This window comes from Perna viridis, chromosome 9 (assembly GCF_037379345.1).
Source record: "Perna viridis isolate PV_CMFRI_1.1 ecotype Kerala chromosome 9, ASM3737934v1, whole genome shotgun sequence".
NCBI lineage: Eukaryota > Metazoa > Mollusca > Bivalvia > Mytilida > Mytilidae > Perna > Perna viridis.
Window position 1 is genome coordinate 2057886 of NC_142453.1, and position 17284 is coordinate 2075169.

General features: G+C 32.4%; 1 protein-coding gene and 1 long non-coding RNA gene across 6 annotated transcripts in view; one reads left to right on the forward strand and one right to left on the reverse strand.

The window, feature by feature from the left end:
• LOC148606078 (uncharacterized) overlaps nt 1-17284 on the forward strand; it is a 65870-nt gene that overhangs the window by 33438 nt on the left and 15148 nt on the right. For all 5 annotated transcript variants that reach the window (XM_088545926.1, XM_088545928.1, XM_088545929.1 and 2 more), the window contains exons 4-6: nt 3562-3729; nt 14036-14110; nt 14836-14913. In XM_088545926.1, coding sequence (XP_088402052.1) covers nt 3562-3729; nt 14036-14110; nt 14836-14913 — 321 coding nt within the window. The remainder of the gene's footprint in view (nt 1-3561; nt 3730-14035; nt 14111-14835; nt 14914-17284) is intronic.
• On the reverse strand, nt 646-6317 carry LOC148606079 (uncharacterized). Its single transcript, XR_015915306.1, has 2 exons — nt 6280-6317; nt 646-1155 (listed from the first exon to the last, which is right to left on the reverse strand). It is a non-coding gene; the product is annotated as an uncharacterized LOC148606079 (long non-coding RNA).

Consider the following 17284-nt stretch of genomic DNA (forward strand, 5'->3'; position numbering starts at 1 on the left):
CCTGCAGTGTAGCTACTATATACAGGCTCTTCTGCAGTGTGGGCACTATACACAGGCTTATCTGGCAGTGTAGCTACTATATACAGGCTCTTCTGCAGTGTGGGCACTATACACAGGCTTATCCGGCAGTATAGCTACTATATACAGGCTCTTCTGCAGTGTGGGCGCTATACACAGGCTTTTCTGCTGTGTGGCTTCTATACATGGCTCTTCTGCAGTGTGGGCACTATACACAGGCTCTTCTGCAGTGTGGGCACTATACACAGGCTTTTCTGCTGTGTAGCTACTATATGCAGGCTTTTCTGCAGTGTGGGCACGTATTCCCAGGCTTCTCCTGCAGTATGGCTACTAAACACAGGCTCTTCTGCAGTGTTGGCACTATACACAGGCTTTTCTGCTGTGTGTCTACTATACACAGTCTCTTCTGCACTGTAGGCACTATGTACAGGCTTTTCTGCTGTGTGGCTACTATACACAGGCTCTTATGCACTGTGGGCACTATACACAGGTTTTTTTGCTGTGTGGCTACTATACACAGGATCTTCTGCAGTGTGGGCACTATATACAGGCAAAATTGCAATATATGTTTTCATTTGTTTGGAACCAGTATATGTTTTTGTGCATTTAAAAATACATGAAACCGTATGCTTTAAGAAATTATATTTGACTTTCAGAAAAGTTTTAAGTTGATATGAATGTTGACAAAAATGTTCCACTTATCACCCTGTTCTTTATTTGCATGACTCTTAGCTGAATCTATATCACAAGCAGTACCTATATGGGCAGGTAAATTCCAGAACCACTTTACAATATTTCTGGAATTTGACAATAGTGGTTGACTTGGGATGAATGTTTGCATTGTGCAAAAATCTCTGAACTCATATTTACTAGTCACCCTTTCCAACCAGCTAGGATGAGCTGTTTGTCCTTCAAAGTTCACCCAGTCATTCCTTCAGATACTTTTTAGCTCATCTGGCCATCACTTGTCATCCGTCTTCGTCGTCTGTAGTTGTTGTTAAAAGTTTATTTCAAAACTCTTCCCCTCTGGCTTTACGTGGCCATTTGGAACCAAATTCGGTAAGATTGTTCCTTGGGGTGTTCTGCATAGAACTGATGTAGGGATTTTTGACATGAAGAAAAACATGGCTGCCATTTCTAAAAATAGAACATAGGGGTCAGATAGAAGTTTTTTTTTTTTGCATATTTCTCCAAAGGCATTAGGTTTTGCCAAATTCCGACATGGGTTAAAAGTGATCTATCTGTATTCATATATTCGTTATTATCTGTCAAGCCTTGTTTGAGTTATTGCCCTTTGTTGTTTTATTTTTTGCTCATTTTAATTTGTTTCGTTAATTTTTTTTTCCAAAATAACACTAATGTGTGGATTTGTGTTCCGTTTAAAAACATTGCTGCCCTTACTAAAAATTAACATAGGGATCAAACAGACATTGGGGTCAAACAGATGTTTTTCTCATATATATCCAAATCTGTTAGGTTTAGCCAAATTCTTTATTGTGGAAATGAAAAATTGTGCAAGGGATCAAAGTTGTTGGACAACTCCTTGTTAGAGTCATTGCTCTTGAAAAGTGAAAAATTATGAAGAAATAAATCATGGAAACTCCATTGTTTTACCACACGCTGACCATTTATGCTGCATTATTTTAAAATATCTGCATAATTGGTCAGCCGTTGGTAAAACCATGATGAAATGGAGTTTCCATGATTTATTTCGATTTTACTCATGGACAGGTACAATGTTTCATTGTCCCCTTTCGGCAAATGCCGAAGTGGACTTAGGTTTGCACTCCGTCCGTCAGTCTGTTAGTCCGTCAGTCCGTCAGTCACACTTGGTTTTCCTAACTTTTTTTTTGTAATGCATCATCCAATTGATTTCATATTTGGTATATAGTCTTATCATGACAAGTTACAAGTTAAGTTCGAATGACGTTACGGTTGAACGATTTTTTACAGAAGTTATGACCCTTTGACATAGAAAATTTCATGAAATTTTATGTTTTCTGGACTTTTTTTTGTAATGCCTCATCCAATTGATTTCATATTTGGTATATAGTCTTATCATGACAAGTTACAAGTTAAGTTCGAATGATGTTACGGTAGAATGATTTTTACAGAAGTTGTGTCCCTTGGACATAGAAAATTTCATGAAATTTTATGTTTTCCAGACTTTTCTTTGTAATGCCTCATCTAATTGATTTCATATTGGTTAGCTAGTCTTATCATGACAAGTTACAAATTAAATGTAAATATTATTGCGGCAAAATGGTTTATATGGAACTTATGGCCCTTTGACATAGAAAATTACATAAAATTTTATGTTTCATCATTTTGATGCAAATTGCTGCAGTCATTCTAGAGTTATTTGCCCTTTAATTCATAATAACGATGTTTTTTTCAACTTTCCATGTGATAGAAAGAGAATGTCTTTATGCAGCTTTCTGTAATGCAAAAATGTTATTATCTACTGTAAAATGAAGTTCAGGTTTGATTTTGATGGAATTTGCTTTCGCTGTTCAAGAGTTATTTTCTCTTGATTGTTAAAAAATAACACCATCCATTGTTAGTTCACATATATAAAAAAAAATCTCATAAAGGCAATGAGTTCAAAGGCCAAAAGGGGACACTATATTGCATCAGCAATACTGTCAGAATGCTTGTTCACTTTGTTTCATGTTCATTTTATCATCAATTTCATGTTCATCGTCTGAATATAGCTGAAATATTGCTGCTCGGACGTTAAATCCCAAAACAAATCATTTACAATTTTGATTGTTTTTTTTTTTTCAAACATGATGGCGCATGTGGCACGTGGTGAGTGCTACAGGTTTGTGTGTAAGTGAATTCTTACTGAATATAATGTAACTTTTATAAAACATAACGTCAAATAAATTTTAATGAAATATGAATTTAATGTTCATTCACACTACTGAAATGAATGAAAACAGCTGATACACATCAGCATGTTACATGTGTTTGTTTACATTATTAAGGTGGTTAGTCATTACACAAACACACACACACACACACACACACACACTAGCCACACCCAATAAGTTGTGTGCTGGTCAAATAGCAATTGTGGTCGCAAAGTCTTATGAGGATGTCATATTGGAATGGTTTTTTTTTTACAGTTTTCAGCCAATATCTTAAAACCTTATAATGATAAACAGAAAGAAACTTTCAATTGCTGAAATGATTCTTATAAGGCCTGTAAAAATCTGCATGAGATCATAGTAGTAGATGACTCCTTGTTCGGGTTATTGCCCTTGAAGGCAAAAATTGATCTTTTTTTTCGCAGTTTTCAGCCAGTATCTTGAAAACTGTAGTAGATAGAAAGAAACTTTCAATTGATGAAAATGATACTTTTGATAAAATCTACCAAAATCTTATATGAGTCGATATTGTCTGACACTCCTTGTAAGAGTTATGGCCCTTGAAAGGCAAAAAGTTACACAGGTGAGTGATTCAGGCACCTGGGAGTAAATAGTTTTGATCCGTTAGTATATATACAGATATAAAACTTATGCTTTTATATATTTTCAGAGCCAAGGAGACACATCAGATAGCTGAAGCTAACCAGGAAAAAAACAAAAAGCTGAAGGAAGCCTTTGGTATCAGTGACTACTATGTAGATGGCTCTTCATTTGATCCCAATAGAAAGGCAAAGGAAGATGAGGCAAAAGCAAAGGCAATGGCCCAGAAAAAATATGCGTATGTATACCACTGCACACTTACGACATCAAAATACAGAGGTGTAAACGGTCAATGGCTCTTAGCTTCCCTTCTCCCTTTGCACCTGACACTATTTAGATTTCAACAGATTGGATATGTTTTAATGTCTTATGACAGATATGTCATGCCTATCAGGACAAGAACAACTGACCAAAATTGAATAGACCCTGATTTGTAGTAGACTGTCATGGTAATGTGGGTCTTACCCAGCTCACAGAAGCAAAAGCTCACAGGTTTCAACAGATAAAAGTATATGTTCTTTAACTCTGCTTATTAGGGAAAAAATGAAGGCACTTATTGATTTAAATGCTGACAATATAGACAAGAAAGCTTAAATCAGTTTTATTGTAATTCTATAAAAAAAATTCTCTTGGCTTTGACACTGCAATTGACAAGTTGTGAAAGAAAATGTGTTTCTAAATGATTGATGAAGAAACCCCAACAGACTTGGCTTGAATTTTAAGTGGACTATTGTTTTTGTTTTTCCCCCTTAATTGGTAAGAAGTGAGAATGATTTTATAGCCTGTAACTTATTTAATGTGTGAACCACTGAGCTACTAAAAATTGAATATTTGTTTTACATTCTTTATTGATAAAACTTAGTGAATTTCCATTATTACAGTGAACTCTCTTTTCTTCGTGGGTATTATCTTTCATGGTTTCCATAAATTTGGTAGTTCATGGATTTTTAATTTTAAAGGTTTCATTTAACATCAGAATGTTCAATTCATATACTGGTAATATGATTTTAGCCTTTGTTTATAGCCAGCACTCCACAATTTAGTTTAGTTTCCCACTTTTGTTAAGGGATGGAAAATGACATAAATGGAAACCAGTGATTGCTATAGTGATTAAAAATGAAGAATCTATTGTTGATAAAACATTTTCTGAAAAAGGGGACTTTTAAAAGTATTTTGCAATGTTTTATATATTTTCAATGTTGAAGGGGCTTTTTTGAACAGTTTCGGGGATGAAATAAAAATTGCAGATATTTTGCGGGAAATTTGATATTTTTAAATCTGATTTTATGAACTTTTTTGCAAATTTTCGCGTATTTTTGCATGGTTTCTATGGTAACCCTATATGCTGTGGGTAATTTTTTTCCTGAAAATTTTTACTGCATCCTGAAGGCCTTGGCTTGAGCTATTTCTAGATATATAGATTTACAGATGCTTGACATTTTTTTAAAGTGATAAATGTTACAAAGCATCAGATTACAAGCCCACTTTGTTGTTACATCCCTGATGTCTCAATCATTGATAAAAGGTCACTGACAGTAAATAAACTTCATTTTGGCCTGCTTTCCTACCATTGCATGAATTGTCTGTTTATGGTAGAGTCTTTTTCTGGGGCCACTAGTTAGGAAGAAATGTTTGTATGTAAACAGGGACGGATCAAAGATTTTATGAAGGAGAGGTGAAATTACAAGAATCTATTTAAAAGGAAAGCTGATTATGACATTAATGAATTGTATAAACTGCAATATTTAGTACAATATTTAGCCGATTACGATAATTTTTTTTTTCTCGTTTGAAAAGGGGGCCATAATACCCCCATTTTGTGCCTGGAACCAAACCTTGCAATTCAAACTGATTAGAAAATTGATAAAATTGCAGTATGAAGACAACAACCATATATTGACTTGAAATAAAAATAATGTACAAATTTGGCATGAATTGTTGAAAAAAATTGTCCATTGTTAATGCCTGTCCCAATTATATTTCGATAGGAATTATAATTTGTGGTTTGATCGACCATGATAACAAACAAAAGAACTGTACAGTCATCTGCAATGGTGAAATGTCTCTAGCTAAATATTATTGAGATCCTCAGATATTTGGTCTGACATATTGAGAAAATGTAAAACATTTTATCATGTGTATTTCTTCAATTTTTAAAAGTCTAAACAGTATGGTCAAGATGGTAAAATGTAGTATTCAAGATTATCAAAACCATTTTTATGGTTTTTGTCTGATATCTTTTAAATTGTCGGGAGGATTTTGGTGATTTTAGATAAATATTTTATTATTAACAAATAGTTTCATGATGCTGAGGGTCATATGACAATATATATCGACCGTTTGGTCATATTAAAAAAAATTGTATGGACCAAAGCTTAGCTGAGGTCCGTTGAATTTTTAGGGGCAACCTACCAGTCCATATAAAAAATGTATTGCAATTTGACCCACAGTAAGAATGAACTATTTGCTATATACAAATGTAATACTCTTTACTCTCAGAAAAAACATACACAACTTCTTATTATATGACGTCACATTCTTAATTTGAAAGCGAGACAGCCTACATATTTTCCTGCTAGTCCACATGATGTTATATGGACCGGCAGTTACAGCTAAGAAAACAAATAAAAATCTTACAAGTATAATATTGATAGATAGCCTTGAACGGTTAATTTTTGAATATCTCAACCCTAATGTGACATAATTAACACCATTGCAGTACATCAAACATACCAGTTGATTCCTGGAAATCAGTTGCATGATGAAAAGAAATTAAAGATTTTCTTACCTTAGTTTCCCTACCTAAAGCCTGTAATCAAATCATACTTAGGCCCTGAAATGCCTACAAAGTTACATGATAAGATTACAACACTTCAAAGACAAATATAGCATTATTACAAACATTAAAAATTATTCCCAATAAACAATTATATGATATTGCTGTAGTAAATGATTACCTACATACAAGGTATAGAAGTTTGATTAATAGAAAGAAGGATTGTGTATCAGCTTTTGGCTTGATTGCATTCTCTTTAATTATATAGGTTAATGTTTAATGAATTTAATTTCCTGGATTTCATTTAGGTAATTATATTTGAAATGTAAAAATGTATGTTAGAAATAATTGGTTTATCTAAGTTTCGTCAATTTCTACTAAATAAATCAACTGTCAACTTCAAAGGATTATTGAAGGTATTGCAGGAATGATTTTCTTCTGCTGTTAAACATATTTCATCCCTTCTAAGTCAGATTTTTGAACTGCAAATCTGCTATGATTATGTCACTTTCTGTTTCCCTGTTGTTCCTCATAAAATCATTCCTCCTCTACAGACAACCTCATCAAAATTGTCCTTAAAATTCTCTGAAATCAGGTAAGATAATTTGAAAATGTCGTATTAGACAATGACCCCCTATAGAAAAATACCAAAAAAGTTCACCATCACAGCTTTAATACACCAAGTAAGAATGAAAGATTGATATAGTGGAAACCCCCACATCAAAAATTAATAAAATGGTACAAAATTGACACTTAGAAGACAATCCAAGTTATAAAATGCATGACAGAAGAGAATGCAAGACCACCACCTACCAAGTTACGCATGACAGAAGAGAATGCAAGACCACCACCTACCAAGTTCCTCCTAATTTTTGTTTATTATTAGTCGGTATGTATTCAGCAAAGAACTGTCAGAACATTTCAGCCACTTTGCTTATTTTCAACTTAAACATAATATCTTTGTCTGGATCTAAACCTCCATTATATCTATATATATATATTGAAGGTATATAAAAAACAGACAAAAAAAATTTTTTTTTAAGTATATCTGGCTTTTGAAGAATGCTCTAGTTTGGTCTAATGATAATAGATTCACTTGGACACATATGGTTGACTTTCTTATAAACACCTTGTGTAATGGAAGGTTAATGTTCAAAAGTGGCCTTTTCTCTAATGATCTTTTTAAATCATTGAGAGAATGATAAAGGCTTTTAGATTTTAACATCTTTTATTTGCTGTTAGAAACAAATATATTTGCAGGAAATACCATATGGCAGATTATATGAAGTATTTGAAAAAAAATCAGATTCTGATTTTGGTGGATGCTAGTAGTGTGCTAAGCTCACAGTAAATATTTAACAGAATTCATTTTTCCAATTTTAGACGAACTGTTAGCATTCACTAGAATTTGCACCCCAGGAAATTTAGACGAAACGTTAGCATTCACTAGAATTAGCACCCCAGGAAATTTAGAAGAACTGTTAGCATTCACCAGAATTAGCACCCCAGGAAATTTAGATGAACCATTAGCATTCACTAGAATGTGCACCCCAGGAAATTTACCCACTTTACTGTATTTGAAAAAAAAATGCCAAACTATCTGAGCCAGCACTCCACAGTATTGTAGAACTGCCTAATTTTGGTCTTGTAATCTGATGCTTTATAACATTTATCACTTTAAAAAATTGTCAAGCATCTGTAAATCTATATATCTAGAAATAGCTCAAGCCAAGGCCTTCAGGATGCAGCAAAAATTTTCTGAAAAAATATTACCTACGGCAAATAAGGTTACCATAGAAATCATGCAAAAATATGTGAAAATTTGCAAAAAAGTTCATAAAATCAGGTTTAAAAATATCAAATTTCCCGCAAAATATCTTAAATTTTTATTTCATCCCCTGAAACTGTCCAAACTTTTTCCTTCGAAAACCCCATCCTCACATGGGCATCACAGGTTAGATTTTGAGCTATTTCACTTTGTAATCCATTTATCAAATTTAGCATGGTAAAAAATTGACTTACTTTCACTTTCACAATGAAGTCTAATTGTCATTGAGAAAAAGCTCCTTCAACTTTGGAAATATATAAAACATTGCAAAATACTTTTAAAAGTCCCCTTTTTTCAGAAAATGTTTTATCAACAATAGAGTCTTCATTTTTAATCACTATAGCAACCACCAGTTTCCGTTTATGTCATTTTTCATCCCTAGCCAAAAGTGTGAAACTAAACTAAACTGTGGAGTGCTGGCTGAATGTATGATTTCAAGCTTCTGGAATTAGGAAATGAGTCACATCCAAATTCTATAGAGCATTGTAATACATTTTTTCTTAATGATCTTGTGGTATTTCCCGTCATTTGTGGGTAGGGGTGAGTTCTGTTCATTAGGCCACTCTTATGATATGTCCCTATTATGTCATGCCCTGTTCATAATTTATGTGTGACTTCATTGCCCATGCTGTGTAGGAAGCTGTCATTTACAGCCTTAAATTCCAAGTCTTCCCTTAAAATATTATATAACTTGATACATATATCACAGCTCTACATGTAAAAAGATATATCCATTAGTCATTATGTTGTGCCTTCGTAAGTTTCAAGTTCCAATTGATGAGTTTACATGTACTAAACTCATTTAGTGATGCCATTTTGAATAACAGAAAGTTAGTTTGAAATGAAGGATAGTTTGTTCCATTAATATCATCATGCTTATCTCAGCAATGATTTATCAACTTTTTTTGTTTGTTTTTTTTTTTAATACACTTGTTATATACATTGTACGTGGAGTGAGATTGTTCCAGCAGTTTCTATTAGAGGACAGCATTATATAGATAATGTACCTATACAAGAACTAACAATTTAATAAAATTCAGTAAAATATAACACATAGTCTGCCTGCAGTTGAGGGTGGAATACTAGAAAAGAATACCACCCAAGACTTTGTCTCATTTAATATTCTTCATTCATGTGGAAATCTAGTATACCATCTTCAACTGTAGGTATTATGTGTATATTTATACCCCCTGCAAACAGATTTTTGGGGATATACAGGTTTCACCCTGTCTATCTGTCCATATTTCCTTCTGTCTGAACTATTGTCTAAGCAGCTTGCGGCATTGTTATGAAACTTATTGGGGTGTTAACTCACCATATTGGAATGTGCATATTGTTATGAATTTGTGTTACGACAAAATTTGAAGAAGTGATGGCTGTTGGACTTAGGCATTATTTAGTAGAACTTGGATCCATGCATTGTCCACAACTACTCCTCAGTGATTTGCAGAATTGTTATAAAACTCACTGGGGTCTTAAATTAAGATATTGGGATGTGCATGTTGACAGAAATTCGTGTTTTGACAAAAAAGTGTAGGATGATGCCTGTTTGAATTGTTGTAGGCAATTTACGAAGGTGTCCAAAATAAAATTCCTGTTGTATGGGATTGCAATTTTTCATTATTTTGACATGACGAGAACATTTTCTTCATGACAATCTCAGCACCCAATGGATGGATTGATTTCAAATATGGTTTGTGGCTTTATATAGATGGAGCATATACTGTAAGCAATTTTGGGTACTGCTGTAGATCAACTTTCTGTACAAGTGGGGGTATGCCAAGCACAACACTTGCAACTTCATGTTTGTCCATGTCATCTTACAATCCTTCCAAAGTAGAAAAATGCTTACAGCTCCTTCAGGTTTACTTTTAAAGGTCACATTGAAATTGTCACTGATAATTCTTCAAGAGAATTTCTAGTTAAACTTAAATGATTTGGGCTTTATAATTAGTTTACATGCATTGCAGTATTCTCTGAAACTGTTTAAAATGAATTTGTTTGCTTTCAATTAACTGTGAGAAAATGACTTCCTAGGGGATACAGAAGAATTAAATCTCTGGGTTGGAAGTGAATTAAATGTTAAGGGTTTAATGTATTGTTTGAAATGAGTATTAAGTAGAAATGAATCTTATCTTGTTATTTCCTTCACAAATTATTATGGCTTTGTAATCATTGGTTTCCTGTCAATATTGATGCTATATTAGGAATAAAATTATTTCCCGAAGTTTTGTGTATTGGCTTTCATAGAACATTAGGTCCAATTAATGTAGCAAGTTTAATGGACCAAAAATCATATTCCTGGTCATTATATGTAAGCCTTCTCATTGTTTAATTCATGTATTTTTCATGCCACAGCTATTTATATTTACAGATGTTTATCAGTGATTTTGTGTTCATCTTGTTTTTATGAATCAAAATGTTTATGAAAAACTGTATACTGTTGCATATTGTATGCTTTTTAAATAATCTTGAAAGTGGAAACTTCAACTAAGTGCTGTTCCATGGTCCAGGGCAGTCTCAATCTCATGTAACTAGGAACATTTACTTACCATACTTTCCATTGACCTCTTATTGAGGAGCTTTCACTTTCTTCTGGTAGACCTTTGCTGCTTTAGTATGCAAAAATTGTTCAGAACAATCAAGTTAATGTTTAGGTAGATGTAAGAAAAACTTTGAGTGAGTGTATCATGATGAGTTAACTGATCAAGTTTATGTTTTGGTAAACATTGGAAAAAACTTTTAGTGAGTGTATCATGGTGAGTTAACTGATCAAGTTTATGTTTTGGTAAACATTGGAAAAAACTTTTATGAGTGTATCATGGTGAGTTAACTGATCAAGTTTATGTTTTGGTAGATTTTAGAAAAACTTTAAGTGAGTGTATCATGGTGAGTTAACTTGGTAAACATTGGAAAAAACTTTTAGTGAGTGTATCATGACGAGTTAACTGATCAAGTTTATGTTTTGGTAAACGTTGGAAAAACTTTTAGTGAGTGTATCATGGTGAGTTAACTGATCAAGTTTATGTTTTGAAAAAAATGTTAAATTAATTGTAAAAAGTGAGCACATCTTGACGAGTTAACTGATCAAATTTATATTTTGGTAAACATTTGAAAAAAAACTTTCAGTGAGTTTATCATGGTGAGTTAACTGATCAAGCTTATATTTTGGTAGATGTTAGAAAAACTTTAAGTGAGTGTATCATAATTAGTGAACTGATCAAGCTTATATTTTGGTAGATGTTTGAAAAGTTTGAGTGAGTGTATCATGATGAGTTAACTGATCAAGTTTATGTTTTGAAAAAAATGTTAAATTAATTTTTAAAAAGTCAGTGTATCATGATGAGTTTATATATTGCCCTGGTCTGCTAAGTTTGACAAAGACAACTGTTTACAGTAACTCTTTCCTTTTTCCACCACTGACTCAGTTTAAACAAATTATTTCTTTGAAAAAAATAGACAACATTGTCGCCATATATCAGATTAAAAGTCATTGAATAATGGTACTGACAGTAAAAATGTTATTGAGTGTGTCTTCTATAATAATTTATTGGAAATAAAAAAAATAATTTTACCAATTAAGTAGCATGATATTTTTCTCTATGCCCTGGGAAGACTACAATTCAATTTCATTGAAATTTTCAGAAACTTGTATTGTTGTCATTCGTGGCTAACTGATGTTGACTTTGACAAATTACCAGACTCTGTAAAGAAATAAGATTAAAACCAAGACAGTATGATGAGGAAGTTAAATGAATGAAATTACTGCTGCCATTAGTGTCCAGATTCAGAATGAAATGGTCATTTATTTTAGGATTTTTTTTACATTTTCATTCTATAAGTGATCATTTAAGCAGAACTATTTTTAATCTCTCAGCTTAAAATTTGTTTTGTAATGAGTTTTCATAAGTTCTTATTCAATCAACAAGTCAATGTGACTTACTCGTTATCTGCATGCAGGGCCTTTAATCTAGACACTGATGACAAGGAGAAATCTTTGTAAATTCTGTTCAAAAATAACAAAATTGACATTTTTGTATATGTAATCTATTACAAAAACTTCTTCCTGTAAAAGATAAAGGGAGTAAAAGAAATAAAAGTTTTTGGCTCCCTCTAGATTAGACACTGTACATGTCTGTAGACACTACTCCTCTGGACTGTGCCTGTCTGTAGACACTACTCCTCTGGACTGTGCCTGTCTGTAGACACTACTTCTTTGGACTGTACATGTTTGTAGACACTACTCCTTTGGACTGTACATGTTTGTAGACACTACTCCTCTGGACTATATATGTCTGTAGATTAAGATTAATTAGATTAAGGTGAAACTTGATAGGGTGGGAAGACCAAATACACATGTATATTGCACTAAGTAACTTTATAATGTCAACATTTGAAAATACCCATTAAAATACCTAAGTGTGAACTATGGGACAATTCAAATAAGTCAAAATCCAAAAACATGACCAGAGTATAAAAACAAGAAACATATACAATCTACTGGTATATTGTCTTTGTCTCGTTTTCACACACTGCATTCATTTAGGCTAAAAACCACTAATTCCACTTCCCATAGGCTTCTATGCTAATTTCACAATATTCAATGGCTTCTCTTGACTTTACCTTAACTTTAACCTGCAGATGACTATATATCAGCATGATTCTACATATGTCAGCTCACAATCCTCAGAATGGCATGTGGGGTTAGCAGACTTGCAGTGCAGTACTGGTCACCGGAAGTGAAGGGTCTATAAATAGCATGGGAAATCCCAGTGTTTTCACAAGATAGGGGTATATTTAAAAATCATTATGGAGATTAGGCTTCACATCACAAGAAGCAAAATGCACCTATAAAATGTACAGAAATGTTTTTCCTTTCAGAAACTGTTTAAATTTTGTAAATAAGATGAGAACTTTTTTCACAGCAGTATGAGGAACAGGGGTAATTTTTGCGTAGGACTATTTTTGCGTACGTTCCGAATGCTCATTGGTTGAATTGGTGGTCTGTAACCTAAAGTTAGTGAACTGAATATTGAAGATTCAATGAGACAGACATTATAGTTATTGAACTTTCTTGTTCATGTAACATTTCTTCACTGGCAAGAATTTGCAGTGGTGTTCTGTAAATTTCTATCATTTGGTTTTCGTGGTATGTATTTACTTTCTCTATCTGTTATCAAAGAAAATGTCAGATTTTTTGGTACTTTGTTTTTGTTGTTTGACTAATTCATGAAAACCACAAAAAATGGTAGTCTGAAACATTTCTATTATAGTTTCCGAAACACTGGCAACAAATATTTGGCTGTTTGAATATCAAACAAGGACTTTTCCAGGGCAGAATTTCCTCAAATCTTTAATTTCCAGTGCTCAGTTTCATAAATATTCTCAAATTGAGATTTTCCTCAAATCCCTTATTTTTTCCTTGATCCTTCAATTTCATGTGATTTAATTGGTCAAAATTTGAGTTTTGTTATGAAATCTGATTGATCAATATTTGAGGAAATCCTCAACTTGAAATTTTTTATGGAATCTAACTCCTCTTATCTTATTGACATGGAGTGTTGTATGCTCTGGCTATAATGATTGATTTTTTGGGTATAATGCCCGGGCAGCAATAGTTCAGCTATATTCAGGCGAGTGACTATAATGATTGATTGTTGGAGTTTAACACCTGACCATCAATATTTCAGCTATATTCAGGTGAGTGGCTATAATGATAGATTGTTAGGGTATAATGCCCGAACAGCAATATTTCAGCTATATTCAGGTGAGTGGTTATAATGATTGATTATTGGGGTATAATGCCCGACCAGCAATATTTCAGCTATATTCAGGCGAGTGGCTATAATGATTGATTGTTGTGGTTTAACGCCCGAGCAGCAATATTTCAGCTATTTTCAGGCAAGTGCCTATAATGAGTTGTTACATTTGTCATTTCAGACTGGTTAGAGATTCCAGTTCCTCAGAAAGATCTGTTTCTCCCTCTCCAAAGAAAAAGAAAAAGTCCAAGTCAAGGTTTGTCTAATACACATTATAACATGATATAAGTATTTTGATGTATTTTGTGATGTAATAAACTGCACTCAGGGTGTGCATGGTCAACACTTTCTGTTTATTTTTTTTTTCCATTAATTTTTAAGGACTTGGTATAACTGATCTTGGTTGTTTTGGAGAACCCTTTTTTTTTGGAATTTTCTTACATTACCAATTGGAAGTACTTGTATTTCAGTGAATGCCACTTAAATGCACAGTCGGGGACTGAAAAATATTCTCAATCTTCGTAATGATTTAGTTCATCAGAGGTGTCTAGGGAAATGCTCTCAAGACAGTGACACAACCTGATATATTCCTATCTATAATACAATATAAGGACCCAATCCTTATTTTAGTTATTGAAAACCTCAACAATCTGTAAAGCTATTTGTATACTTATCAAAATTACAATTTATATAAATTGATAACCATGAATATTTCTCTGAAAGCATTTAAAGGCTATTTAAAGAAGATTTTTTAGGTGATTATTCTGGCTTGAAAATTTCTTTTTATTGCCTCATAAATTGAAAAAGGGGCTTTTTACATTTTTCAGTCTGGAAAAATTAAGTTTGACGTTTCTTTTGTTCATATTTCATTGATTATGGTGTTAAAAGGGTAACATGCACCCTCAAAAGGCACAAGAGAAGGGGGTCTGAGAATCAAAAAGTTATTTTCAGTGTCCTAACCGTTTATTTGTTCTTTAACAGGGATGACAGTTCTGACAGAGAGAGTCGACGAGATAGAAAGAAACACTCGCACAAGAGTAAGAAACGCAAGCATGATCGGTACGTCAAACAATAGACTCTAGCGTTGTGCAATTTTCTTGTTGTTTTACTGAACAAACGTGTCATAGCATTGTAAATTATATCATACAAAAATACAGTTGTGGTGCTACTACTGTCTTCAAAGTTTATTTTCTCCATGGAATACATGGATATATGAAAGTATCCAGATATGTGTGGACGGGATCATTTGCATAAAATGTATTAAATATGTGGCTACTAATTCTATGTGTAGTAAGTTATGTGTCTGTCTTAATTGATAAAGATTTGAATGAAAGTATTTTCATATTCTTCAGTTTGATGCAAACATCTGTATATGGGTTTATTATTGTCTGTAACAAGTTTTATTATTACTTCAGACTAGCTTAATTCTCCTTAGTTCCTTCATTTACATTTTGTTTTTAAAAGAAATATAAACTTCAAATGAGGCAAAGATGGTGATTATAAATCTATTAAGTTTGGGAATCAGACTAGCTACAGGTACATGTAGCTTAGAGGTTAAAAACAAATAAGATAATCTCAACAGTGTTACAGGCAGTTCTAAATCGTTGTAGAATTTCTATTTTTAAGATGGTCTTTATAGGGGACTCTTAAAGAAGGGGTAATTGGTAACTCACTGGCTCATAATGGAGGTACATTCTTCACAAAATATTATGTCAACATGAAACTTAAGAATGTTTACAAAAACTTCCAAGGTCATAAGGCACCATTGTAGTTCCCATTTATTATATAAGTAGTTTTTAGTTTACCCTCATCCTTTCCACTTAAAACTGAGATCATAATTTACATCAAACTTATGTGTGTGGTTTGTTATTTTGTTTTAATTTTCATTTCCATATATGGTAATCATTTTCATCATCTTTCATATTTCTATAATATGTACAAGAAAGGTCCACAAAAATTTGTCCTTTGATCAACACTTTTCCATCATCTCTTCATGTTTTGTGTTGATAGATTTTGTCATATTTTTGTCACATTCTTCAGTTGATTACATCATGTCTAATGATATAACTTTGATTTCACATGCTAATAGCTGCCACATTATTGATGCAGGTAATTTTAAACCATCAATACTTTATGTTTGTTTTTGTTTATTTTGTAAAATTTTATGACCAACTCAAAGTTTCATCTTTTATGATATGCTTTTTAACAGTAGGGTAAATTTTCAAATTGAAAATTTGTAAGTCAGCATTCAACAGATTTTTTACTTTGAGTGTGAATACTATTATGAATGTGAAAAAGAAATCAAGATTTATGAAAATTCATATTTATTGTTATGGTTAAGTATTAGTCAGCTGAGGGATTCAATTTCTAATTATCGTAAATTTGCAGCTGTATGAATGTGTGTATGTTTATTTTATTACATGTTATGTCCAGATTATTGTCTGAAAAAAACTGAAATGCAAGATTTTAGATTGTACAAAAAGGATATATGTGTCATATAATATCAAATTTGTAATTATTTGCTCCATTTTTTGAATGCAAACCCCAAATTGTTGAGTTAGATTTAAAAAAGGTAAGCTTTTGTATGTCATGTTTTGTATGTTCTTTCCTTAGCCTCTATTTGGTTTGTAAGGGGTCATCTCAAAATGTATTTCTTCCACAAGAATGTCATTGTTGTGAGATGTTCCCTTGTTAAAAATAATACTTTAATTAAATTGAGAGAAAAAAATGTCATGAATACTCCTTCGTTTCTGCAAGAATTTCTATAGTAATCTATTAAAATTCTGTTCATTTCCGTAAGTAGTTAGTTTTCTCATCTTTTTTTTTTACATAATTGGACAAAAAACAACAAGATTTTTCTAATTGAAGGTTAAGTATCATATCTTCCTACCAATTAAGAGGCTATGCAGTTATTTTCTCTTAAAAATATGAAAAAAAAATCAGATTGAAGTGCTATTTATTTATAATTGAATAACAATTATTTTAGGAGTAATGGTTGGTTAAGGCACTGTTTTTGAATAGTTAATATGATATGAAATGAAGATTACACATATTAGGCATGGCAAAATGTGGTGATGGTGTATAAAATTATAATACTATCATTTATATACAGTTTAAAATTCAGACAACTGCCTCATTTTCCCCTGTTAGAATGGCATTATCATTTACTGATGTCAATGATGCTTTAGGTAACAATGCACTCTACTTTCAATTTCATGAAATGTTAATATGACAAAATATACTTTTCTGCCTTTTATTTTAATGAATAAAAGTTGTCAGAGTTTTATACATATTTATGAAAATGTGACTCCAAGAACTATCAACAAATAATTGTAAAAGTAACATTTTAGATGAAATGTTATGGACACATGTAAACAATGGCTATAGTTTCTTCTCAATGTTGATTTTGAAGTCAATGCACTTTATTTTA